Source organism: Endocarpon pusillum, assembly GCF_000464535.1.
Source record: "Endocarpon pusillum Z07020 unplaced genomic scaffold scaffold5524, whole genome shotgun sequence".
Lineage (NCBI taxonomy): Eukaryota > Fungi > Ascomycota > Eurotiomycetes > Verrucariales > Verrucariaceae > Endocarpon > Endocarpon pusillum.
This window is the reverse complement of record NW_006916522.1, coordinates 260,133-287,078: the sequence shown is the minus strand read 5'-3', so window position 1 is coordinate 287,078 and position 26,946 is coordinate 260,133. Positions and strand designations below refer to the sequence as shown.

The following is a 26,946-nucleotide window of genomic DNA, read 5'->3' as shown; positions in this document are numbered from 1 at the left end:
TAAGCTTTAATAAATTTAAGTTTATAAAGATAATAAGAAAATATATAACTCTAAAAAAGGTTAAGAACCTAATAAAATTAATAAAAAAGATTTAAAAGTAATTATAAAAATACTTAAAGATTATATAAAAGTAATAGCAAGAGTAGGCAAATAAGTACTGCTAGAAAATTAATTTCAAAGAAGAAGACAAGATCTAGCTATTAATAAAGAATATTAATATAATAAGACCTTATAAAAAGCTAGATTCAAAATAGATTAGACTATTCCCTATTATAAAGAGACTTGAGCAGAGCTTCTATCTAGAGCTACCCTTATTAATGCAGATTCATAATATATTCTATATATTGCTGCTTACTAAAGACTTTGCTAACCCCCTGCTAGGCTAGGAATATCTATAGCCTTTACTAATAGAAATAGAAGAAGAGGAGGCGTAAGAGGTTAAGGATATAGTTAATATTAAGCAAGTAGGCAAGGCCTTAAAGGTGTGAGCTAAGTAGATAGATTAGCTAGAGGACTTAACCTACTACTTTATCACAAACTTTAAGGACTCTAAGGACCTACTTAAAAACTATTTTAAAAGATATCTAATAAAAAGAGCGCCTAATTAATTAAATTAAAGCTAAGTATAAAAAAATCTAATAGAAATATTATATAATAAAATTAGCTATATATATATAATTAAATTTAGACTAACCTAATTAGAAAGTTACTAAGCTTAATAATAGAATTTAAGAGGAGTAGGCTTACTTTTTTGTGCTCTTAATTAAGAGTAATTAATTTTTTAAAGAAGAGGATAATATAATAAATAAAGTATCTTCTCTGCTATAGCGTAAGAAATACATAAGACTAGTCACGTACTTAGATAATAACATTATTAGTATATCTATAATAGTATGCAGAACTCTTGCTATTAAGCTACTATATCACTAATAAAGGCATCTGTTATAGCTGTTATACTTGTCGCCTACTAGCGCTAGAGCGCCAGGTATTAATTAGCACTAGATATTAGTAAGAGGCATGCTTATTATATAAAAGCGACCCTAAGGCCCTTATTATTAACTCTCTAGTCTTAGGATAGCACTTAACATAAGCTAAAGATCTTACATACTTATTGTCTACTTCTAACGTAATATATAACATTATCTTAAAACTGCTTTTTGACTAGAAACGGTTATTAAACTATTAACTGTAAGAGATCTATATCTCTAGACCTGTCGCTAGCTTATTCTAGGTCAGTATTAATATTCGAGATCAGACTTAAGTTTAAAGCAAGCCTCTCTGATACCCTCTGCGCCCCTAATAAGATTAAAAAAGATAAGGAGATTCGGACCTCTGAATTTAAATAAGTGAGATCCTTGTACTTAGTAAGTAAAAGAACAGGGCGCCCTATATATATATATATAACGACTCTGTAGTTAAGGCAGAGTATAAATATAAGGTTAACATACTCTAGAGCTGTCAGATAGCTGCCCTGTTTAAAGGGGCTACTAACCTTTTCCTTATCTTAATAATCGTGATACCCTCTCAGGTCCTGTCGCATTTCTCTCTTGACTTATATAACACTCTATTAGAGCTGAGCTACGCATTAATAATAGTGACATCTACTAGCGACTAGTTACTAATATATAAGAATGCAGAGGCAGCTGCCTAGTTTGATATAGCTATCTTTGACTTATCTAGTCTGGCTAGGACTGACAACCTCACCCCTAATGCCGAGACTGATTATTGAAACCTTATCCTATCCTTCGACCTCTCTAATCCCCTTGCCAGAGTAGCTTAACTAAGAGTGATCATACTAGCTAATCTTTAATCCGATATCAATGTCATTCTAGCTGAGCTGCAGTAACAAGGAGTGCAAGAACAAAGCCACCTTGACGCAGAAGGAAGCCAAGACGCAGGAGAGAACTCGGACGCTGTTAGATCTGACAAGGATAAAAGTAGCTACTATAAAGGACATTAAGAGCCTCAACGTTATAGCAGAAGTTGTTAGGGAGAACCAGGAGAGCCTGACCTTAACAGAGGCACATTAGCTGGTTACAACAGGATCAGGCAAAAATAATCTGCGCACATGCTTGCTTTACTAAATCTACTTGCAAACGACTATAGCACACCTAGGTTAGGCAAAAACACGTACTTTAGTAGCCAGGCTATATTAGTAGCCTTATTAGAGTAGCGATATAATATATTATGTTGCTAACTATTATAAATGCTGTTGATCCTACAAGCTGTGTAATAAGACATCTAGTCTTCTATATTCTTTACCTATCCCTCTTCGACTGTAAAATAACCTCTTAATAGATTTCTACATACCTAGTACTGTTAGTAATAGATGTAATATCATCTTTGTAGTGATAAATTAATTAAGCAAGAGACATATTTGCTTACTAACGAAGAAAACAGCTACTGTAACTACTATAGCTGACCTCTTCTATAAGTATATATAATGATTCAAAGGATGCCTAAAGACTATCACTAGTGACAAGGGACTATAGTTTATTAGCGCCTTTCTTAATAAGCTATCTTACTTTTGTTATATTAAGCTTAAGTTGTCGATATCAGCTTACCCTTAGACGGATAGCTAGACAGAAATCATCAACTAGATCATTGATACAAGGCTTTGACTATTTGTGAATCACTTCTAAGACGACTAGGCTTATCTTTTACCGGCACTAGATGCTATAGGGTTAGCTCTAGTTCACGAATCCACAGGACTGACACCTTATATAATTAAGTACAGCTAAGAACCCCGTCTGGATTTCGACTAAACACAGATAAGTAACAGCTCACGCTAGAATGCGCAAGAAAGAGCTACTCAAGAGCAGGCAAGGAAGCACTTACGTTATATTGATAAGGCAGTAAGCTGGGCTAGAATGAATATGACCTCAGCTTAAGCTCAGCATGCTCGTCAAGCCAACAAGAAACGTCGCTCGCCTGATTTCTAATCAGGAGACCTTGTATTCGTTATTAAGAAGCTGTGGAGAACAGATAGGCCCTCAGACAAGCTAGACTATCCTGTCGCAGGCCCCTTTCGTATCTTAGAGATGGTTAGCCACTCCTACAAGCTAGAGCTCCCGTCCTCCTATCGTATCTCGCTAGTGCTACACGCAGACCGGCTACGTAAGGCAGATAACAATCCTCTCCCTAGCCAGATCCCTACTCCACCTCCTGTAGTTGAAGTCGACAGAGACCTCGAGTAAGAAGTTGAGAGAATTCTGTCGTCAAGAATTAGCAGAGGTCAGCTGGAATACAAGATACAATGGCAAGGATGGGACCCTGACGATATATGGTACCCTGCTGGCAACCTGCGGAACGCTCCTCTGGCGTTACAAGCTTACCACAACGCGCACCCACAGGAAGCTGGTCCACCCAAGCGACTCCAGCACTGGCTTGACAGCGCTCTGCGAGATAAGTCACCTTCGGAGCACCCAGATGACAATAGAGCAGCCACTCAAGAAACCAGGAAAACAAGGCGACGCGCATCATAATGCCGTCGGCTTGATCTCGTCACCGGCTCAAACACCGCTGACTTGACCGTGTGTTTCCTTGCTATTCTGTGGATCTTCTTCTATTTATATCTCTCTCTTTAGATACTGGTAACTGTATGGCAAAAGGATATATTAGGCCAGCGTGCTATGCTGTTGTGTTATGCTTGTTTTGCTATGTGCTGCTGCTGTGTGCTGCTACTGTTTTGTTTTTCTTCTCATCAGACATGAGGGCATGTCGAGTCTTCTGGAGGGGGGGTGATGTCACGGCTGCCATGCTTGTCGCCTGCTAGCGCTAGGGCGCCGGGTATTGATTGGCACTAGACATTAGTAAGGGGCATGCTTGTTATATAGAAGCGACCCCAGGGCCCTCACCGTCGACTCTCCAGTCTTAGGATAGCACTCAACATGGGCTGAAGATCTCGCGCACTCGTCGCCTGCTTCCAACGTGACACGTGACAGCATCCGTACGACACGTGGCTCCCTGTACGAGTACCATGGAACAGGAGATTGATACGACCCTTTTAGGGAAGTACAATCTCCTCCAGAGGGAAGCTACCGCTTCTGGCCCTGCAGATGCTCCGTCGGATCCTCCGCGCAGGTTAACTAGTAGCACCCCTTGTGTTCGATGGAGGAGTATATAGAGTAGAGCGCTGGCCGCACTGTAGATAGACTCCTCAGCTTACGTTTTAGCAATCTATGGACTATTGACTTGTTCTAGTTTCGAGCCATTGCAAAGCTTAAATTTAATTCATCTTATAAGCTTATATAAATGTGGTAATCACTAGTACCTACTAGTCTTTAGTAAATAGATTCCTTAGGGTATATATGCCACTAAGCAGCACAAAGATACTAATAGTTCCTTAGAGAATAAATACTACTAAGGACACAAAGATACCAACATTTCTATATAAAGTAAATATTACTAAGCAGCACAAAGAGGATAAATCATTTAGCCTCAGGCTACGGTATTAATGTAGAGAAGTCTTTAGTTTTGCTCTGACCCACTTTTCGTAAATTAGTCATAAGCAAAAGGATCTCGAAGGAAGCGGCTAAGCTCCAGGCAGCAGGCTTAACTGAAACGCTAAGAGAATAAAGTGAGCAGTTGCAGCCGAGTCTGAGAGCCTAAAAGCAGGCCCCGTTGGACCAGAACCGGGCCTTACCACCTCCTCAGTCACCTGCTCAGCCTCTGCTCAGGGCTGCTCAGGCGCACTCAGTCTCGGCTCAGTCCCGGCTCAGGTTAAAGCAGCGCGGCTCAGGATGGAGGCCGTAACTGGAACTGGGGGGAAAAAATCTTATGTCCGACTATCGGGGTATCTTTCAATGTAAGCACTACTCTTATTCGGGTCGAGATACCTCAACATTTGAACGTTTATTTTCACTAAAAATCTAGTGATCTGGTAGCATGTTAAAAGTACGACCAGATAGGTCAAATAGTCTCTTGACTGCTATATTAAGCGAGGATAGTCTTGAGACATAGTTACATACGTTGGCCGCTTTTGTAGAAAAGGACGTGAAATGTGATGAAAAGGCAACCCTAAAGATGGTGGCTATACCTAAAAAATTCATGTAGGCAATGAGAAGAGAGATAGATGAAGGATTGGCTGAAAGACGGAGCGGCATTGGCTTCAACACCGGTCGGGTAAAGTAGAAAGCCCTTACACTCTGCGGCGTTGGTTTAAATGCGTCTTCAAAAAGGGTGCCGGAACCAGCGCTTCAAAGTCCCAATTTCTGCTACCTTTTCATAGGTACATAGGTATATTTGGTAAATGTTCCACAGCTTCCGTCTGTGACGGGTGGTGGTTCCCGGGTGAGTGCCAAGCCCAAATACACATTGGACTTCCACCCTTCACTTGCCCTCCATTTACCATCAAATCTTTTCTCCTCTCCACCTACAACCAAACAAACAATGCAAATCAAGGAGATACCCTAGCTTCGCCAAAGCAGTCGAGATGCCGTCTATTGTAAGCGTATCTCGACAGCGAAGATGGCCTGCTGGAACGGTCAATGGCTCTCAACCCCCACCATCGTCTCTCATTGCTACGCATCTTGCTCCCACCAACGGCTCTACCATACCACATTTTGACCCTAGTGATTTTGCTCTCCTTCTTCAAGAATCTCTCGGGTCAGACGACGATGGCCAGCCGAACCTAGGTACTGACGTGACGCTCAATCACAAGTTGATTTGTGTAATCATCAAAGCAGGAATAGATACGATTGATTTGGGAAGTAATGATCCTTTTCGCCAAGACAACGAGTGTCATGATCAAATCCAGAAATGCCTGGAGGTCTTTGATCTGGCGGTAGAAAGAACTCCTGAGGCACTTTTCCTATCATCAAAACCAGAAGATCTTGGCTCAGGAGCTGAGAATGTTCCTTTGTTCATCTGGTTTATTCCTAAAGTGCTATCCCTTTTAGTTCTGGACCACACAGAATCGAAGCTGATAGCGGGAATCGTTTGGCCACTTCTCGGCAAGATTCTCTCCGCAGCCAAGCAGTGTTCGAACAATTTTGACTTGTGTATTTCTGTTTCGAGCTATATGGAAGAACTAATTGGAGGTATCTTTCATCAGCGGCTCCAAATGGAAAGGTCTAACAGCATTACCCAGGACTCCTTTCGCACTTTGAGCGCGTTGACATCTCCGACGGGCGGTCTCAGAAATCTTCCTCTATGGCTACACTCGATCTAACCGAGCTCCTCACAAGTAGCTTAGCGACAACCAACCTACGTGATGGCAGATTTCCTGGTGCTTTATGTCTTGGAACCGTCCCGCAAGGCATTGATACCACATGCAGGCTTCTTAGGCTCCTGGTAAACTCGGTGTTCAGCAGATCAACAATGAGTGTAACAGCTATGAAGCGTTGCGTCTTCTCGATCATCGATCAATATCAGCGGCTCTGGAAAGTTCTCATGAGAGTCTTAGATGGCTATTCAGAGGCTGAAAATCAGTCATCGAAGCTGGTTGAGTACGTTTTCCAGGGCATGCAAGATCTTGTGATGTATTTGGTCCAGCCTCTGGGTCAACGCTCCGTAAGGCAGAGAGTCCATACTTGGTGGGCACAGTGTATAGACGATATGTTAAATACCTGTCAGGCAAGCTCTTTCAATATTCTGACCAACGAGATCATTTCCGTCCTTGACATTACTATCAAAATTTCCACCCAGATTCCAGGGTTTGCCTCTACAGTTTGCGAAACGGTACAATCTACAGTGAAGAGAATGGCTGACGAGGAGAACGTGGTCACTGTTGTCTACGCAAAGATTCAGGTAAGCCATATGAACTACGACAATACGATCTGACCACAATTCCTCAGGCCTCGCTTTCACAGCTTCGGAGCCTGGCAACGCAGGATGATCATGCGCACCTGACTGATGGGTTGGCAACTTCCCAGAACCAGCCCGAACACGACACCTTGTCCTGGCCTGATGAGGGCAGGCCTCGCAAGCGACTGCGGCTTTCGTCGGCCGAGCATCATTTGCCTCCAGTCAGCCAAGGACAACAGCTCTGCCGACAGTTGAACTCCTTGGTAGGTGGAAAAGATACCGCTGAGATTCATGAACTCGAAAAGACAGCCCCGTACGTTTCTCTACATGATGTTCACGTTTGCGTTTGCGTTTTGCGTTTTGCGTGACGCTGACCTGCACAGCGACAAGTTTCAATCGTTGACTGAAGTGGATCGGTCTCGTGTTTTCGAGCTCCTTGGTCAGATCGCTTGCGGGAATAGCCGTCTATCCCATTCTAATAGTAGTATACCTGTGTCATATCCAACTTGCTCGATTTGTGACCTTGATATCAAGACCAATATGGCACAACTGATCTCTGGAGATGAACCCGATACGCTCATTCAGATATTTGCGGCTCTTATTCCGCTCGTTCAGCGGTCAGCAAAGGTAAGGGTGGTAGCTATGTTAGCTCTGAGACGTCTTCTTGCCCACACATCTTCCCCAACAAATCTGGACATCTCAAATTGCGGAGTGGGAGAGTGGTGTCTGCAGTCACTTCGAAGTTCTTCACGAGAATTACGTATTGCTGCTGCTGTTACGCTTAAATTTTTTTTGGCGCCCATTTCACAGGTTGGGTATCAGCTGGTCCATAAAAATAGGGTGACGACCCTGGACTTCCTTCATTCTCTGTGGTTAAGAAATGTACCGTCTCTTCAGGAAACAACGATTCTTGCTCTGTCCGAGGTCGCTGCTGTTGGTGGAGACGAGGAGCTCAACATTGTTTTGGTGCGATTCGTTGAGTTTCTTGGCCATCCGAATCTTTACATCAGTGGCCTTGTCTTCGCGCAGCTACAAAAGCTTGCTCGAAATATGAAGCTGACTCCGGGGAGTCTGCTGAAACCATTCTGGCGAACGATAGCTGTTGTTGTTGTCAAAAGTATCCAGACTCGGCCGATTATCGCACAATCGTTATGTGACTTCTTAGGCGCGGACATGAATGTGGATGTTCTTCTCATGTTCATAGAGGAGTACGCATTACCATATCTTGTACTGACACGCAAGCAAGATCTCGTGCTACGGATTGCTTTAGCTCATGGTCAAACCATGTCACCTTTTGACTTGTGTACGAAGAGCAACAATTTTGCTGCTATACTGTCGTATCTTCTGGCACAGTCTGGCGTGGAAGCAGAAAATCTGGTCATGTCACTTCTTCTAGATACTTCACCAGAGTTTAGGCAGCGGGACATCTCAGCATGGGCAAAGCTAGAGCCTATACTCGTTGCCTGCGAACTTTTGAAGTCTATCGTCGATGCAGGTGGTGAGCGCAGCTCGAAGGCGTATCACGGTCTGCAGCTGCTAGCAAAGTTGGATTTGAGAAGAGGTACGATGTCGAGTGGGCTAAAAAAAGGTGAAGTTGTCGCCACGTTTCTTGAAAATCATGTCCTGGGCATCATTACCCAGTTCACGGCCACATTCAACGATTTGCAATCACGACAGCCAAATCTTGAAAAGCGCAGATGCTTGGCAGCGATTGGGGAGCTACTCAGGCTTGGGCAGCATCGAATGTCTAGTGCTTTACCGCAAATCTGCGCATGTTTGCGCTCTGCCATGGAGAACAGAGAACTTTGTGATAAAGCGTTCGAATCTTGGGCGTTGATGATGAATCACATTCCACAGAATGATATTGAACCTTTAATAGATCAGACACTTGCGGTCATCGTGCGCAACTGGAACGTCTTCCAAGACTCTACGCAGCATGCCGCTCATGATCTTATTGCAAAGATATGGGATGACCATAAAGACTCAGTACTGGCGATTCTGGACTCAATGCCGTCTCTGTCTTCGGTACCTTTGCTGTCCCGATTCGAGTCCGACATTAGCGATTCAAAGAAACAGATGAACCACCGTCGACAAATGATTGCCTTTTCGCGCCGTCTGCTCTCTGAAAACGTAGCGCTGGTTGAGCAAGCTCTGAAAGAATTGGTGGAAACACTCGGGAACGGCCAAGAATGGCTTCACCAATCATTGCTGCATGAGCAACCAGAACCTGTAGTTACTGAACTGATTCGCTCGGTTCTTGATTGCTGTGTCAGATTCAATTCTGATTCTGCTATTGCAGGGGCCTGCGGCAAGGCCTTAGGCAAGATAGGGTGCCTCGACCCGAATCGAATCGAGACTGTCAAGGACAGGCGTACCGTAATGGCAATATCGAATTTTGGTCGAGCAGACGAAACAGTGGACTTCATCATGTTCTTCCTTGAGGAAGTCCTAGTGAAAGCCTTTCTCTGTGCCCCAAACACCCGAGCTCAAGGCTTTCTTGCCTGGGCTATGCAAGAGCTTTTGAAAATCTGTGGACTAGAAGAAACGGTAGGGCTTCGTCCCCGAACAGCCTTGAATGCTGGCAAATACAGAGGCTGGTGGGATCTGGACGAGAGTGTGCGGAATACTCTCACTCCCTTCCTGAACTCCCGTTACTGTGTGAACGTGGCGATGATGGAAACTCGATGCTCTTATCCCCTATTCAGCTCCAAAGAGATGAGCCATAAGGATTGGCTTCAAAGTATTGTTCTGGATCTGCTGACCAGGGCCCCTGGTGATAACATTCAGCTGATCTTCACAATTTGCCTTCGCATAATACGTTTTCAAGATATCTCAATCCCAATATTTCTCTTGCCGTATGCAGCACTTAATCTGTTTGTGGCCGGATCCGAGAAACAAAAGGAGGAGAAGCAAAACCTTCTCAACGAGATGATTGCAATTCTAAGGCAACCTCTCTCGGGCAGCCAGCAACACAGAGAGAACATAAAGCTATGCAGCCAACGCGTTTTCGATATCCTTGATTACATGTCAAAGTGGCTGCAACAGAGAAGAAAGCAATTTCAGGCCGCTGTGGCTCATAACGAACGTGGAACCGCGGATCCTGCCACAGAAATTGTCCAAGCTCAAACTCGCAACATTGAAAATATTCTGCAAGAGATACCTCCTGACCTGATTTCCAGCCGCGCTATTGAATGTAGGTCATACTCCAGAGCTCTGTTTCATTGGGAACAATACATAAGAAAGATGACTGAACAGGAGGGAGAGTCGGACGACCTCTTAGCACGCCTTCAGGAGATTTACACTCAGATTGACGAGCCAGATGGCATTGAAGGTATATCAGCGCAAATGCATACCCTCAACATCGACCAGCAGATCTTAGAGCAACAAAAGGCAGGGAATTGGACAGCAGCTCAAAATTGGTATGAGATACAGCTGCAGGAGCGGCCTGACGATGGCACGGTGCAGGTGAACCTGTTAACTTGCTTGAAGGAGACTGGTCAAAGTGGTGAGTGGCCTTGGTATTGCTTTGAAATCCATCTAATTGCTCCAAGATGCGCTTCTGAATCAATTTGACACCTTCAACAAGACCCATTCATTTGCTCATGTTGTTCCATTCGCCGTCGAGGCTGCTTGGACGAATAACAACTGGGCAAAGCTCAATCAAATCGTTGACGAAGCAGCAAATAGGAGTAATGATTTCAATGTTGGTATTGGGCGAATTCTGCAGGCGCTGCACCAGAAAGATCACCACCAGGCTGTAAATATTGTTGCAGAGCTTCGTCTTGCCAATGCTTCGAGTCTGACTTCGACATCTGCATCATCTTTGCAATCTTGTCATGACATTCTGCTTCGTCTTCATGTCCTTGATGACTTGGAATCAATCGTATCTGCCTCGGAAGACAATGGCCCGATCGTGCTCACCAATCTTGACCGGCGGATCGAAGCCATTGGCGCGGACGTATCCACCAAGCAATATTTACTCAGTCTGCGACGCGCAGCGATAGCTCTGTCGCCCTACTTTAATGATCTCGATGTTGCATCTGGCTGGCTGGCTACCGCAAAACTTGCCCGAAAGAGCTCCTTGTCAAATCAGTCTTTCAATGCCATACTCCGCGCAACTGCACTCGGAGATGAGTCGGCCACGATTGAGCATGCAAAGTTGATGTGGAGAGACGGCTTCCATCGGAAGGCGATCCATAGCCTGGAAGGTGCTATAGATTCAAGCGTATTTCTTTCGCACAATTTTGATGCTGAGGACATGTCGCTGACCTCGGATCAAATTCATAAGCAAAATGTTGTGATAGCCAAAGCTCATTTGATGCTTGCGAAGTGGCTAGACTCCGCTGGTCAGACTCAATCCGAGGTCATCAAGAGGCAATACCGGAAGGCTACAGAGTTCCACAAGAGGTGGGACAAAGGTTGGTACTACTTGGGAAAGCACTACAATAAAATCCTGGATTCCGAGAAAGCAAAGCCCGTGGGCAAAGAAGCCCAGAGCTATCTGACTGGAGAAGCATCCAAGCTGGTAATCGAAAACTATTTACGTGCTCTTGGGTTCGGAAGCAAGTATGTATTCCAGGCGCTGCCCAAAGTACTCACATTGTGGCTGGAACTTGTTGCAATTGCGGAGCAGCCGCAGGATGCACGGCGCGGCAATGAGAAATTCACGGCTCATATGACGGCTCAAAGGAAGAAGGTAGTTGAAGATACGAATGCTCAGGTCAAGAAATACGTCGAGCGGCTACAGCCTGTAATGCTGTACACCATACTTTCGCAAGTTGTCGCTCGTATTGGCCATTCTAATAAGACGGTTACGGAAATCCTTATTGGCATCGTGGTTAAGGTCCTGAAAGCATTTCCGCAGCAAGCTATCTGGACAGTATTAGCATTGGCAAAATCGTCTTCAAAGGAGCGCGCCAGTCGCGGCATCAGCATACTTGTCAAGGTCATCGAGGTTCAGAAAAGATCTGGCAGAGATGCATCCACAGCAGAATTGAGGAAAGTGATCGAGCAAGGACAAAGGCTTTCTGATGAACTCCTGCGTATCGCTGACCATGAATTAAAAGATGCGAAAGGGACTCATGTGAGCCTCTCTAAAGAGCTAAAGTTCAACCACAAGCTCGCCCCATGCAGGCTGGTGGTGCCCATTGAAGCATGTCTCATCCCGAGCATGCCGAACAGTCAAGATGCGTGGCCGCCGAAGAACTTTCGTGCCTTTTCCAGAGAGCCTGTTACCATTGCTGCAGTCCTTGATGACGCCTTAGTCCTCTCATCGTTGCAAAAGCCGCGAAAGTTGAGCATTCGCGGATCAGATGGAAAGCTTTACGCAGTCCTAGCGAAACCGAAGGACGACTTGCGTAAAGACCAGCGTCTCATGGAGTTCAACACAATGATCAATCGCTTTCTGAAACGTGATGTCGAGGCCTCTAAACGCCGTCTCTATATTCGTACATATGCGGTAGTACCCTTGAACGAGGAATGTGGTCTGATCGAGTGGGTCAACAATCTCAAGACCTTTCGCGACATCCTCATCCGATTGTACAAAGAGCGAGGGATCAACCCGAACTATGCGCAGATCCGTGCCCTCCTGGATGAAGCCAGCAATTGCGCACCAGACAAGACAGCCGAGCTCTTCGAATCCAGAATCCTCACCATGTTCCCCACTCTCTTCCATGACTGGTTTGTGGAGACTTTTCCCGACCCAAGCGCTTGGTTCGCCGCTCGAATTCGATACACCCGTTCTTGCGCGGTCATGTCTATGGTTGGTCATGTTCTAGGACTGGGAGACCGGCACGGCGAGAACATCCTCTTTGAGGAAGACAACGGTGGCACCCTTCACGTCGACTTCAACTGTCTCTTTGACAAAGGCCTAACCTTTGAGAAACCAGAGATGGTTCCATTCCGCCTCACAAATAACATGGTCGACGCCTTTGGCGCCTATGGCTACGACGGCCCATTCCGCCGTTGTTGTGAGATCACGCTGACACTTCTCCGTGGCAATGAGGATGCACTGATGACGATTCTGGAGACGTTCCTGTATGATCCAACGACCGATTTTATTGGGGGAAAGAAAAAGAGGACGCATCCGAATGTGCCGAATACGCCGCAAGAGGTGCTGGAAGGGGTAAGGAGTAAGACGAGGGGGATGTTAGATGGTGAGAGTGTGCCTTTGAGTGTGGGCGGATATGTAGAGGAGATGATCAAACGAGCTACGGATCGAAATCTGCTGGCTAGGATGTATATTGGGTGGTGTGCGTTCTTTTGATGTATAGGGGGATGTCATCACAAGCGAAGGCGTGATAAGATGGCTATACATGGTGTTGTGGTGGTTCACGGCGGTAGCTGATGTGATCTACTCCATGTTCCCGACTTAACCTTCATCGTCTTTGCTTAGCAGGCTACCCTGCTTGCGACTGCTCCTTTGGACCCGCTCCTAGTCATTTTCGGGCAGCTTGTTCCGCCCACAATACGTCAAGCTAGTACTCTTCGATTGGACGGGTGCCGCGTCCGTGCAACGTTTTCTCTGCCTGTGGCTGTTGTGTAATTTCGTTCTCCGCCAGCAACGCATCGAGCTCATCGTCGCCTGGGGGTGAACCGTTCTGCTGCTGCATTTCTGTCGGTCCTTGTCCAGGCATATTCCACACAGGCTGTTCGGCCATTAAAGCATCAAGATCATCATCTTCGTCCGCGGTTGATGCGTGCTGCTGCTGCTGCTGCTGCTGATGTGGTTGTGAGTCTCTGGTCTGCGATTGTTCGGCAAGTAATGCGTCGAGCTCGTCCTCGTCTGGTTCATTCACTTCGTCGTCCTGGGTGGTAGTCCTGATCTTGGGATCATTGAAGAATAGATCATCCTCACCGCCTTCTTCTAGATCACCAAATATCGAGTCTTGCGTATTGTGCTTCGATGTTGTCTGGAGCTTCTTGTCAGAGGATTGGTAATGTTCTGCACCAGCCGTCCTCTCCATCGCATTCTGCTTTCCATCCGTCCCTGAAGTCTGTCTATCCTCCACACCCGTCCCATGACCCGGCTTCCCCTCATCAATCCACTCTTTCCTCATAGCCTGCATCATCTTCCCATGCCCCACCTTCTCCACAAGCTGCAACCCATCTGCAAACTTCGCCTTTGGATACAGATTATCCAACCATAACTGGTAATAACCCAACAGCTTGGCAGCATCGGAGTATTCATGTCCTTTCCCCTTCAGCCGTAGCTTCGAGGCGATTGAACCCGAGCGGGCGAGCGCGCGTAGCTTCGGTATACCCGGTTGGGATAAGAGTCGGGCTTCGTCGAGTTTGGCGACGGGTTTGCGCTTCTTGACGATTTTGACTTCTTCGTCTAGGCCGAGTAAGTCGGTATTCTCTTTATTGTCTGTGCCGGTGGCTTTGCGTTTGGTGCCATTGGATTTATTGGTCGGGTCGTACAGGGTGGTGTCGATTTCGCGGAAGGGGTCATCGTCGTTGTCGGAGACGTCGTAGTTTAGGAGGGAAGTGACTGTGTTGCGGGTTGTGGTGTCTGCTGCCATCCTTGAAGTTCGGATGGAAGAAGACGGCCGAGTGTGAAGGGTTATGGTGATCTAGAAAAGGAGAACTTTATTCTTCGGTTGAGGACTTGGAAGATGCGCCATACATGATACGAGTAGAAGACGCGTGGGGAAGACGCGTCTAAATCGCCGCAGCATTTGGGGGCGCCAAGCTGTCCACGGTGGATTTCTACGTGGGACAAAGCCGGTGCACCAAACTAACTTTACGTCGAATCACGCCGAATTCTACTACCTGTGCTCAGCTCTTTGTATTATGATAGATCATTGTTGAAATGCAGGCCCCAGTCATGGGTGTCTCTGACGTTGAAACACTGGACGGCATCGAGACTATTCCGGAAACGTTTCGAGAGGATGCTGAAACCCACAAAGGATTCATGGAAAAGGCGTTAGAGATGGCGGAAGAGGCTCTGAGCATTGGTGAAACTCCAGTCGGTTGTGTCGTTGTGGCCAATGGCGCCATCATCGCATCAGGTATGAACGACACAAACAGGTCTTTAAATGGCACTCGACACGCGGAGCTCGTTGCTATATCAGAAGCACTCAAACTTCATCCCGCCAGTGTCTTTGCATCCGCCGATCTATATGTCACCGTCGAGCCGTGCATCATGTGTGCTTCGATTCTAAGACAATATCACATCAAGAATGTGTTTTATGGCTGTGGAAATGAACGGTTTGGTGGAAATGGGAGTGTGCTTTCGATTCATTCAGATTTCGGTATCGATCCACCTTATGCAAGTCATGGAGGGCTGTATCGAAAGGAAGCGGTCATGTTGTTGAGGAGGTTCTACATTCAGCATAATGAGAAGGCGCCGAATCCGCGCCCAAAGAAGGGACGTGAGCTGAATACCTCCTTTGAGCCGACATGAAGACACTATATTGTCTGAAGGGTGCCACGTGTAGCTCGGAAAGTGGTTGGTAGCCCAGCCTCAGCAGGCCTTGCATCCTACAGATGGCCGGTTCGTATACACTCGCTCTCGAAGCAGCCAATGAGGCTACTAGTATGGATTGATTGTGGCTGCCTATTGGTAAGTTTAGCGGGGGCTTCAAGTGGACCAATCGCAGGGTGTAGACCATTGCAAGGCGCGGATCCTGAGCATTTGCCTTCGGCTTTGGTAAGGCTACGATCAGGCTACTTGGAGAACGCTAAGAGCTACTCTCGTCATCATCCTTCTTGCTTATACAAAACTCTTTTGGTGCTCCAGGCTTCTGCCGCGAACAGCTTTGCTAGATGTAGGATCAGGTCTGAATTTGAGACGGGCAAGTGCCTAGTCGTAGCTGCCTGCTTGTTATCTCGTTTGTTTACACGATCCAGGCTGATGAACTAGCACTTCACTTCCATCTGCCTTTCAGGGTCTAAGACAATTACCTCTTCCCGCCCACTTCCAGCAATTTCTCGACATACTTGCAATCTTCACTCTGCCGCAGCTGTGACAGAAAACCAGCCTATATCAGCCAGAGCATGGCCCGCTAGAAGCCTTCCTCTTTGAAAACTCGCTCTCCAGTTGTGCTTTCTCGCCCATAATCATGCCCAAAAGGAAGTCCGCCAAAGCCGTGATCAGGACCTCGAAACCTTCCACAGTCATTGGCAAGCGCAAACGAACCGAAGTGGAGACCAAAGAATGTGCCATATGTGTTGAAAGCCAACCGGTCTACCGCAACTTTCCCACATTCACCACTTGCTCTCATGATTCTGACACATGTCTATCTTGCATCGCGAAGCAAACAGTCATTCTTTTGCAAGCGTCGCGTGGAAAAGGTTGGTCAGCCTCTAGATGTCCGCAGTGCAATATCTCTATTCCCACGGAAGAGCTGCAGTCTGCACTCCCTCGAGCACTTGTCAAGGAGATGAAGGAGATGGTCAGCAAGGCAGCCCAAGCGACAGATGATAGCTGGCGCTGGTGTCTACGTCCGGGTTGTGGGCATGGAAAAATCCATGATGGACGGAGTGAGATGATCCAGTGTGGCAAATGTTCCTACAAAATGTGCTTCAAGCATCAAGTACCTTGGCACCAGGGCTATAGCTGCCAGGATTACGAAACATCCCATCCACAAGCAGCAATCACCAAGACGAACGAGGAGATGATTCAGAAGATGAGCAAGCCATGTCCTGGCTGCGGCATAGCGGTGGAAAAAATTGGTGGATGCAATCATATGAGCTGTGAGCGGAATCCCATCAGCAAGAGTTGATTTGCTTCATCTGATGCTCACAATCTGCAGGCAGGGAATGTGGTTCGTCGTGGTTGTGGGAGAGCCCTTCCTCCGCTGGTGGTACCGTTTTACTGGCAGGTCCAAGGGAATTTGCTCCGCCTCTTCCACAGCAGCCTATTGATCTTCCAAATATACCTGCTCGGTGGCACGCAATTGGTCAACTGGGACCCTTCAACCCTCAGATGTTTCAGCCGCCTCCCAACCTAAATCGGCCTACTAATGCGGTCATCAGGCACAGTGAGTTCCCGCAACATGCCCGAGAAGAGCAGGAGGGTCCTCGTCCGCAGAGATCGACCGAGCAGTCGATAACACCTGCATCTCAGCCACAGGTGCCGGTAACTTGGGCAAGGATCGATAATACACCTTTCTTTAGACGCACTCCCCCCCAAATCCGAGCGCTCTGGTCTACTGAAGATGTGGAATTTCGATTCCGACCACCGATAGCGGGGAGCGTTCAGACACCAATTGATCTAACGGGAGATGATGATATGGTGCATATGGCAAGTGGCCAAAGATCTAGGCGTTAAGATCAGGGATCTGCTGAGGGCTTCTCGAAAAATCTATGCAGTCGATAGAAAGGCTCTTTCTTTGCGCCTGAGCCATAAGGTTGTGGGGCGTGGCATGCCAGATCAGAAGTATTTCACTTTCACGGTTGGGCCAAATTTGACACCCACTATGGTACCTTGATTGCCCATGCTCCTTTACTGACAATCCGCTGAACATCGTTCCTCGAGAGGTGTGCAGCATATCGAGTTGCATTACCATGCCGTCTCTAATAAGAGGACTTTGCCCAAGTAGAGCAGAAATTTCCACCGGAGCATTGCTACGTTTGATGTTCTACCAGTATGTCTATTAGTAGCTTAGCATTTAGTCTAACCACACTAGGTCAAGTATGATGCCTGCTTTAGTGAACTACTAGTAAGCTGGCTCCCTGTAGAGCATAAAACTCACGCAGCGGAAAGGCTTGATTTAGCCACAAGCGGCCCCATAACGCAAGCTAGCAAATCAAAGCCAAAACATCTTGGTCGTTATGCGTCGGTACCGAAGTTGACCTCCTCGAGGTTGCGTTGGGGCTGTTACAGCCCCGGCAGCATGATCCTTCCTCGAACATTTCCGTCCACTATCGCCATGGGCCCCAACTCCTTGAAGCGGTTGAGTGTACGATTCGGACGGAGCAAGCCATCGCAAAGGTCTACAGAGCCACCGCCAGGAAGTGTCCTACCTGATCACATCTCCCTTCAGCTGGATCCTTTGCCACAAATCAGATCTATCAGCCCAACCGGACGACCACGGCGAGACCCCCCTCCAAGAGATTTAAGCACTTTGCCTGCGCTACCAGCCGAGATCTTGCTTGCTATTGCAGACCACCTTGACGATGCAAGCACCATCTGTTTATCTGCAACCTCATATCGCTTGTCTGAGGTTCTATGTGCGCTCACTCGTGACCTAAGAGAGCGAGAACGTTCACGCTGTGCCAAATGGCTCATCATGGCCCAGCTAGAACGAGGCCTAGTGATTGACCCGAGAGGTCAAAATGCAGACGTCAAACTGACTTGTGTGCTCTGCAAAGTCAAGCTTGCCATCTCATCATTCGAACGCTATCACCCTCCCACCACGAACCCGAGTTTCATGGAGAATGGCTTCGAGAGTCTGCATATGCTCTCACGTATGCCGTGCGCTCGATTTTGTGAACATCACGCTATGCGCACAGTGCTCGGTCGAGAATCATCAGATCCGAGGAGGAACGCCGATCAAACCATCCGTTGGGAATGCTGCCGCCGCCGCATGTGCCTGCATTGCGGCACCGTCCCCAGTGATGGTAGCCCACCCTCGTGCGCATGCACCTGTCCCGTCTGCCCAAAAGATGCACAGGTGCCCACCTTTGTCCGATATGGACTTGCACGGGCAGGGGAGAAAGCTGCGGATGACCTTCGCGTGTTCTTCTTACGATTCGAGAGAGGTGCCGCTGGCGGTGGCCCGCTACTGGCGGTCGAACGAGTTCACAGGAGAGACGAGAGGAAGTGGATTGAAGCTCCGATCACTAAGCTTCCTGTTGAGTTTCGATAAAGACGGTCCACCTGCCATAGTACATCTCGGTCAATGCCCCTCATGCCAACAGATCTGTGCTCTTTCGCCCACCACCCAGTTACTCATATGGCCCCATTAAAGACCAGTCGCTCTTGAAGGCAAGCCTCAACACTATTGTATGTCTTCAGTGGGCTGTCCAACTGGCCATGAATTGAGACGTAATCCACGATCACGCACAACTTCCAGGAAAACAGGACCCCGTTATCTGTTAACCTGAGGACAAATCAGGTGCAAGCATGAATTTAAGATGCTCCGTTATCGCCACTTGAACGCAGCTAGACATCAAACTCTTTTGGATAGGCTATTGACTTGTTACCATGGGCGAATTGAAGTTGAAAGCGTACACTCAATGTCATACGCTTCAACTCTAAGCTGAAAAACAAATCCTCAGTGCGAACAGCCCCTCGCTTCGATCCTAAGACTCACCTGCTTTGGGTCATACCATTCTGTCCTCTTGAGCCCGTCGTCTGAATTTGACCTAGTGCAATACAGTGAGGACCGACATCAGATTCACCAGAGTCTCTGCCAAAAGATTACGGTGATACGCTTTCGCAACTTTTGGCCCCAGTAAGTGAGGCACTCGGTTGCGGCACAGGTCCAACGCCAAGAAGCAGGAATCCTTTTCCCTCTAACGCCTTCTTTGAAGACATCCTGTGCTCTAGTGGTAAGGATCTTTGGCCTGAGACGATTGTTGGTCCAAAGATGGTGTCGCCACATCCTCCCACCGTTGTGGTTCTATTTCGAGGAAATATTCAAAACATAGAAGAAGCTATGGCTTTGCTGTTTTCCAGTCAGCTGTCGATTCAGTTTTCTATCCCTTATCCTCTACTACCTCATACATCCACAACCTTCGCCTTCGCCGCAGGCCTCATACACGGCTTTGAGGGCTACCGAGACGAAGAGCATATTTGGCGCACACAATGGCTACAACAGCGGTTATCGCTCCTTCGCTTTTAGCATCGATGCTGCAAGTCGCAGACTTTAAGTACTTTCCACCCTTCAGAGAACAAGATGGAGGCAGAGCAGAAGGGGTTGAACCATTGCTCGACGAGAATGTGTCTTGCCGTAAGTAGAATATGTCGTGCTTTTCACGCCTGTGCCCGGAAGCCTCCTCTGCTCAGCCAGACTCGCTTGGCGTAAGATGAATACTTTGCTCAAAGTCGATTTCGCAGATTTTCCACAGGAACCTTGTCAAATATCATTGGAGCCGTGCGGCTTCAGCAAATGGTGTGAAACATTCCGCATTGATGTCGTCCTGGTGAGCGGCACGACAGAATCCTTTTTCTTGAAGGTTAGATAGTCCGGGTTCCCGCTTCGTAGAAGCACATACTGAGCTTGTGTAGGTCCAGAATGGAAATGCCTATGGTAGAATGATGCAGGGCACCTTTGCATCCGAGTCAGTCTTCCATCAATACATTCCTTCCCACGTTCCCAGACCCATCGCATGGGGTAATTATGCATCGAAACCTGAGCGATGGTTCTACCTCAGCGCCTTCCATGGCTTCGAGGACAAGACACCTGGTGTCCACTCTGTTGTCTCCATCGTAACCCAGTTCCACGACGCCTCTCGAGGCAAATCTCCGACAGGCAAGTTCGGCTTCCACGTACCCACCCACCTGGGCAATGTCCCAAGCAACAACGGGTGGGAGGCTTCTTGGGAGACGTGGTTCGCCAAAGCAATGGTAAGGATCATGGAAATTGAAGAGGCCACACATGGTAGAAGCAAGGAAATTGACAGCATGAAAGACGCTCTTTTCAAGAAGGTGATACCGCGGCTTCTCCGACCACTTGAAACCCACGGCCGTAGCGTCACGCCCACGCTCATTCATTCAGACATCCATACCGATAACATCAGGTACGATGCTTCAACCGGACAGACTATGCTGTTCGATTCCTGCGCATTCTGGGGTCATACCGAGGCCGAACTCGCCACCTGGAGATCCGAGCGATACCAGATGGGAAGAGCCTACATAGATGAATACGTGAAGAGGATGGGAGTGAGCGAGCCGATTGAGGACTTCGACGACAGGAACAAACTGTACTGGCTTCGCTATGAATTCTTGTCGTCGGTGTTGCATGCTTACAATCTGGTTGGACGACAGCGCGCAGTGAAGCAGATGAGAGAGCTCGTGCTGAAGTATCCGGAGGGGTATACCGAGGATGAAAGCAACGATAAGTAATGAATTAGACCCTATGGCGTCTGATTGGCCTCCAGGAGTCTTGTACCTGCTTAGTGTGGTCTACTAAGATGGAACCTGGCAAGGAAAGTGACTCGCAGGGAACGGATGAGTGGGATATTGTGCTATTTCAGCTCCAGGATGGGTGAGACTTCTGAGAGACCCAAAATTTCTGGTATCCACAGGCAGCTGAATGAGACGAAATAAAAACATTAGGACTCTTGTTCCAGGGGTCTGCCGATCAATCATGTCAATTGGAACAGCGCACGTACAGATGATGCTTCCAGCGGTCAAAGAATCCGTGGGAACTTTTATCTCTGCTTACGGCGCCAAAGTCCCTTCGAAAAATGGGGGCCAATTATGCATGTAATAGCTCACTGTTGGACTCAATCACTGCCTGCATGCACTTAATCTCTAGCGAGGAGCACTGACACCGTGGCGTCTTTCCACAATGATTTCTTCGTAGGTGTGATGTCGTAAAGGGTTTAATTTAGCATTGTGCTCTAAGACGACTTTATCAACAGGTGCAGGGGTGAATTGAATAGAGATTGCTGCCTAGGTTAGTGCCCAGGTGACATATTTGATCCTCTTCGATAATATTTGGTGTACCAATGAACTAACTACAGAAAAGACAAATCCACAAGAGAGAAAAAAAAAGGCCCATCTTCTCATATTTTCCATCGTCCGCCAAGGAAGGACAGGATGGAGATCGAATGGATCTAGGGAACTTCAGAATGACAACTTTAGGATTAATCTACTAGTTATATGACAACATGGCCGAGTGTTTAAGGCGCATAACTAGAAGAAATCATGTGGGTTCGCCCGTACAGGTTCAGATCCTGTTGTTGTCGATTAGATTATTATTTTTTATTTTTGCAACAATCTTTCATTTTAAAATAAAAGCCTTTACTTTTGAACGAATTGTCGAAACCTACGGCTAATACGGTCGTGGGTTGAGCATGCGAGTAGCAGGCGCAGGTGCACTATTAGTTAGATTGTCATGCGCCTACTATGCACCTGCTGTGCGCCTGTCAGACGCCAGATAGAGGCCATATAGCCGTCCGCAGGGCATAGGTAGGATCAATACACTTTCATCACCCAAGATAGCGTCTTTTCTGCGTCTTTTCTATGTCTTTTTCTTGCTTTTCTCTGTTAGGCTGTGGTCGTCTAACATAAATAATAGTTATTTACTAACTAATTATGAAATATTATTAATATTATTAAGGACTAATTTAGAGTTAAGTTACACTAAAGCACTTCTTTTAGTAATACTATTACTTTATAGAATTCTAATATTATTAATAATTAATAAGCTAGCCTCTTATACTAATAGAGTCCGCCTATAATTCTATTAATAATACTAGCAATATTACTACTCCTCTAGCCTCTTCTCAATACCTGTGCATATCTATATAAGGTCTCTATATCAATACCCAGCATCTGAATGTGCCAGTCTCGCACGACGAGGATAGTCAATCGACGGTCCCCGTGGAATGAACAGTAGTGCCACTAGTGAAGTGGACATTTTTGGAGTAGGAGGTCACTTCGAGGAGTTGCCCACTTAATGAGCTGATTCGCTTCAATTTAAGCAGGCGGAGGATCTTCATGCTACTATCTGCTACGTGATAAGCATCTTGTCTAAGCCTTTCTATCACTGTTTTACTGCGTTTAAGCGATTGCATAGTCTGGCCAGTTGCAGCATATGCTGGGGCTGGAGATGTTGGAGGTGGAGTTTGAGGCGGTGGAGGGGAAGAAGAGGCAGCTGGAGAGGGTGGTGGAGAGGGCGAAACATTGGAGGTTCCCGCTCAAGGGGGACAGGGTGTTGGCTTGGACGGGCGAGGTTGTCGCGTCGACGTGGGAAGGGTGCGTGAATTTGACGGAGGATTATGGCGACCGTGCGGTGCGGCTGAGGAGCGTGCAAGCGCAGGAGGGTACGGCAGATCTCAAAGCCATTGACTTGTACCTACGTGGTTATGACCATGAGGTGGCGGGTGGTAAGATAGGAACAGGCTGATCTGGATCGAGATTTGAAAGATATAGAAGGTTCGATGTCCAAGGCCACGCCGGGTGAATCGCCATCGGAGACAGTTGCCTAGAGATAGACATGGCACTTATGAAACGGTGGAGTGGCTTGCAAGGATGTGCCATTCTCATTCAGCTGTGCTTAGGATTAGTTAGCATAACGAGAACCGCCGATGTCAACGGCCTTGATGACTATCGGCTTTCTGATATAATGGAACTGGTACCAGAGCCTGAACTCCATTCCTCGATTTGCTGTAGACGTATTCTGGGAGATCAGAAAGAACTACTCGGATCAACACCGCCACGTAACCTTCGGCTCAGATTGGTCCCAAAGCGGCTTTGCATTCTGGCCTGAAGATTACAACACCATACCCTCTTGTTCGTCTGTAGTATGATATTTATAACCTTCTCTCCGTAAAAAGAAAAGCTATGCGACCAGGAAGCAGTGTGAAAAAAACCAAAAAAAAAGAACAAAAAGTTCACTTCATCTGCATCCTCGCTCCAAACACCTCAACGCGCCCGTAGGTGAGTGTATGCATCCACTGGAAGGGGAGCTCCGCATCCGCTATGAAAACCGACCGGTCCAGGTTTTGCACCCAGCGCGCATGCCGCTGGGCAATGTGTCCCGAAGACATTGGACACTGCGGAAAATTACCTTATAAATCTGGGTGTTTGTGTTTTGGTGGGAATCAAGGGCAAGATTTGTGTGGGGAGTGCGGTGTTTCCCGGCAGAATTGTCACTATACGGCCCTCCTCTTTATCATCTCTTTTGATTCGGTTGACTGACTCGGAAAAATGGTTCTTTGGCCGTCATGCAGCATCCTCAGCGGCCGAGAATTGCTTTGATCCAAGCAAGCCATGCTGTGGATGGTGGCGTAATGATTGTCAATAATGCAATTCTTGCAAAGAGGTTTGATCTTCGTTCACAACCGTACAATTCCAGCAGTTTCATCTGGCTTGACTCTGTATATTGCATCGGCCATTCGAACAACAGATGCCATCTCCGCGACATCGTGTACCCGCACGACATCCGCTCCACCTTGTATACTGGCTGCTACCGCCGCAGCGGTTCCCCAGATTCTCTGACTGGGCTCTTTCACGCCAGTAATCTTTCCGATGAAGCCTTTGCGACTGGCACCCACAAGCCATGGGATACCCTGGAGCCCCGGGTAGTTACGCAATTCGCCCAATCTTCGAAGGAGCTCCAGGTTCTGTGCCTGGGTCTTTGCAAATCCGATACCAGGATCCAAGATAATACGCCACCGAGCTATACCAGCTTTCTCGGCGGCCTTTACACGATCGAGCAATTCTTGGCCAACGCCGTGTAGGACGCCTTCAGGATAAGAGGTCAAGCTGCTCATTGTCGAAGGGTCGCCTCGCATGTGCATCATGATGATCGTCTTGCGAAGTTTCGCTGCCGTAGGCAACATTTCGTTGTCAAGCGTGCCAGCCGACACATCATTGATGATGTCTGCTCCAGCCTCGATTGCTGCCTTGGCTACCTCGGCGTAGAACGTATCAACACTGATGGCGACCTTGGAATCCCCTGCCGCCTCGCGGATTAATTTAATAACTGGAAGAATACGCGAAAGCTCTTCGTTGGGAGAGATCCTTTTCGCATTCGGTCGAGTGCTTTGCCCCCCAACATCGATTATCGATGTTCCTGATAGAAGAAAATTCTGAATCGTTGACTTAAGAACATTCTCCTCGTGCAGTTTGTGGACATCCCCATCAGAGAAGGAATCTGGTGTGATGTTCAAGATTGCCATGACCGACGTCCGGCGTTCCGGGTTGGTTGGCTTGAGAGCTGCCAAACTCGGAGCGAGCGGAGTGATAGACAGAGGTCTACCATCCGAGGACTTCCTGTCGAGTGCTGCTGCATGACTAGCAATGGTCTCGGAGTCATGAGGAGGCGGTAGACGTTCCTGGGGAATCAAACCTGCCAAGGGACGTAGGACAAAGTCCCGCTCGAGCATCAGCTTGTGGGGAACATTCAGTCGGTCGTCTGCAATGATCTGGTCGTCGTATAGCACAATATCCAGGTCGATATTCCTTGGACCTTTGGCGATGATACGTTTGCGGCCAAGCTCATGCTCAATGGTCTGAAGAGCGTCAAGCAATTCATGCGGATTGAGGGTTGTTTCTACCTTGTGGCACTTCAGCTCCCATCGAGATTTGCCAAACCGCAGCTTCTCACCTCACACACGGCATTATAGAATGTATCTTGATCTGTCACATACATTGGCGCAGTTTCATACAGGAGGCTTGTTCTTTGGACAATGATTCCCTGTGCTAACATCTTCTCACATGCTTGCTCCATCATATGGACACGATCGCCAATGTTGCTGCCAAGAGCAATCATCGCCCAATGCTTGGTGGCATCTTGGCCACAAATCTTCTTGCCCCCGTTCTGTCCGTCCATGTTGTTGTTCATGCTTGACGGAGTGAGACGTGGATTGAAATTGCTATCGAGCTCACTGCCGGCAATCTTGCCATCATGAACGGCCCTTCTCCGAAACGTGCTCTTCGGCTTCACTGCCTTTTGAAGACCTGTCCTGACAGGTCCGGGAACAAAGTATTTGGTGTTTGTGGCAAAATTATGACTCCTAGCAGAACATTGTTGACGATGGGATGGCGTCAAATATCGAATCGATGAGCCGAAATGTTTCGATACTATACCGATGGTGGTGCACATCAAAGCTCTTCGCTGCATTATCAAGCTGTACCCCAAAAGCCAGGTCCTGGTTCGCGGGGATGAGAAGTCCGTCGGTAATGGACCCAAATCGTCCTAATTTGGCTCTAGAAGTTATTGTACCTCAGCGCATTCCTTGCCATTGCCATTTGGTGGATACCCTGCAGAGAGGATTGGTCTCGAAGTCAAATGTATTTGCCGTCCCCAACTCATACTCCCAACTATTCATGGCGGAAATCGAAATGTTGAACTCAAAAATACTGCGCGTTGCAAAATTGTTGCGAATTCCTTGGCGCTACCCTTGAATTGCTGGCGCCGCAGAGCAGAATTTGTAGTCCATATCCTCCTCCTTCTCCTCCTGCTCCTCCTTCTCCCCCTTCTCCCCCTTCTCCCCCTTCTCCTCCTTCTCCTCCTTCTCCCTATGAATATCCTTCTCCTTATAGATATCCTCCTTTCAATAGATATTTCGTCTATTTCATTACAGTTGACTCTAAAAGCATAATTTACTTATTACAAAACTTGATACTAAGTGTTACGGCACAAAATGCCCTATGGCCTAGAGAGGCGTTAGGGCAGGGCATGGCGTTAGCCAAGCATTGGCTGTGCGCCAAATGCTCCACCAGTGCTATGCCGCATCCGGTCTTAGGGCTGAGGGCTAGGGCAGGCTTGGCGCCCTGCGCGTCATATCTCTATCCTCGCCTCCATAGCACTTAGAGAGTCAGCCTTCACCATACCAATCGACATAGTCATACAGTTGCCTTCTATAGCTTCTTCGTGACTCTCCGCTATCTCTATAGCACCCCCATACCCTGTTGCACGGCCTTCCGCGTAACACTAAGGGCCAGCTGTTAAGATAAAATAATAAATTTAATATCAGCAAGATCTATAAGCAATTTCTACACATGTTTCGTATGTAAGGAGCTATTCTTACATCTAACCGTAATTCTGCCCCATGGCACCAGCAATTCGAGGGTAGCGCCAAGGATTTGCAAGAGTTTCGCAACGCACAATAACATAACATAGTAAATCCTCTAGGCTATTAGGCCTGGATAACAGAAACATGGTCATAATGAAAGGATCTTAATGTAACACTGTTTTTCTTTACAGAGTCCTATGCTTTACATATTAATAAGCTACAGTCGAATTTCGAGTAATATAGTGTTGAACGGCAGGAGCGCTTATTAGTTGCATTTTCTACGCGAAATCCCTGCGGTTCGCCTGCTTTTGATTGGTCAATTTCTGCTGCAATTTCGCGGCTAATTTCGCTGTGTCGTACAGCAAATTTGTACTTATTTCTGCGCCCAGCGCAGCTTTTTTGAACGAACAGAGCCATTTCTTCCTCCTGCTCCATGTGATGGATGGAGTATCTCCTCTGCTATGGCGCAGGAAATACACGGGACCAGCCACGCACTCGGATGGCAGCGCCGATGGCGTATCCACAACGGCACGCGGAACTCTTGCCGTCAAGCTA

The 26,946-nt window shown here is 47.4% G+C and overlaps 9 protein-coding genes across 9 annotated transcripts; 7 read left to right on the top strand and 2 right to left on the bottom strand.

The window, feature by feature from the left end:
- Nucleotides 1–5,434: 5,434 nt before the first annotated feature.
- EPUS_03704 (uncharacterized protein) lies at nt 5,435–13,012 on the top strand (the record flags this gene model as incomplete). The annotated part of the gene is made up of 6 exons (XM_007806551.1): nt 5,435–6,041; nt 6,092–6,513; nt 6,577–6,750; nt 6,798–7,060; nt 7,131–10,252; nt 10,299–13,012. The coding sequence occupies 6 exons, from the start codon at nt 5,435–5,437 to the stop codon at nt 13,010–13,012; spliced, it is 7,302 nt and encodes a 2,433-aa protein (XP_007804742.1).
- Nucleotides 13,013–13,223: 211 nt separating this feature from the next.
- On the bottom strand, nt 13,224–14,270 carry EPUS_03703 (uncharacterized protein; the record flags this gene model as incomplete). The annotated part of the gene is made up of 1 exon (XM_007806550.1): nt 13,224–14,270. One exon carries the CDS (start codon nt 14,268–14,270, stop codon nt 13,224–13,226), a length of 1,047 nt encoding a protein of 348 aa, XP_007804741.1.
- A 305-nt stretch (nt 14,271–14,575) lies between these two features.
- On the top strand, nt 14,576–15,154 carry EPUS_03702 (uncharacterized protein; the record flags this gene model as incomplete). The annotated part of the gene is made up of 1 exon (XM_007806549.1): nt 14,576–15,154. The coding sequence occupies one exon, from the start codon at nt 14,576–14,578 to the stop codon at nt 15,152–15,154; it is 579 nt and encodes a 192-aa protein (XP_007804740.1).
- Nucleotides 15,155–15,812: 658 nt separating this feature from the next.
- EPUS_03701 (uncharacterized protein) lies at nt 15,813–17,023 on the top strand (the record flags this gene model as incomplete). The annotated part of the gene is made up of 2 exons (XM_007806548.1): nt 15,813–16,446; nt 16,506–17,023. The coding sequence occupies 2 exons, from the start codon at nt 15,813–15,815 to the stop codon at nt 17,021–17,023; spliced, it is 1,152 nt and encodes a 383-aa protein (XP_007804739.1).
- Nucleotides 17,024–17,624: 601 nt separating this feature from the next.
- On the top strand, nt 17,625–18,563 carry EPUS_03700 (uncharacterized protein; the record flags this gene model as incomplete). Its single annotated transcript, XM_007806547.1, has 1 exon — nt 17,625–18,563. One exon carries the CDS (start codon nt 17,625–17,627, stop codon nt 18,561–18,563), a length of 939 nt encoding a protein of 312 aa, XP_007804738.1.
- Nucleotides 18,564–19,504: 941 nt separating this feature from the next.
- Nucleotides 19,505–19,657, top strand: EPUS_03699 (uncharacterized protein; the record flags this gene model as incomplete). Its single annotated transcript, XM_007806546.1, has 1 exon — nt 19,505–19,657. One exon carries the CDS (start codon nt 19,505–19,507, stop codon nt 19,655–19,657), a length of 153 nt encoding a protein of 50 aa, XP_007804737.1.
- Nucleotides 19,658–19,725: 68 nt separating this feature from the next.
- On the top strand, nt 19,726–20,764 carry EPUS_03698 (uncharacterized protein; the record flags this gene model as incomplete). Its single annotated transcript, XM_007806545.1, has 2 exons — nt 19,726–19,875; nt 19,928–20,764. 2 exons carry the CDS (start codon nt 19,726–19,728, stop codon nt 20,762–20,764), a joined length of 987 nt encoding a protein of 328 aa, XP_007804736.1.
- Nucleotides 20,765–22,478: 1,714 nt separating this feature from the next.
- On the top strand, nt 22,479–22,857 carry EPUS_03697 (uncharacterized protein; the record flags this gene model as incomplete). Its single annotated transcript, XM_007806544.1, has 2 exons — nt 22,479–22,755; nt 22,802–22,857. 2 exons carry the CDS (start codon nt 22,479–22,481, stop codon nt 22,855–22,857), a joined length of 333 nt encoding a protein of 110 aa, XP_007804735.1.
- An 849-nt stretch (nt 22,858–23,706) lies between these two features.
- EPUS_03696 (uncharacterized protein) lies at nt 23,707–25,496 on the bottom strand (the record flags this gene model as incomplete). The annotated part of the gene is made up of 2 exons (XM_007806543.1): nt 23,707–24,930; nt 24,981–25,496. The coding sequence occupies 2 exons, from the start codon at nt 25,494–25,496 to the stop codon at nt 23,707–23,709; spliced, it is 1,740 nt and encodes a 579-aa protein (XP_007804734.1).
- Nucleotides 25,497–26,946: the final 1,450 nt, after the last annotated feature.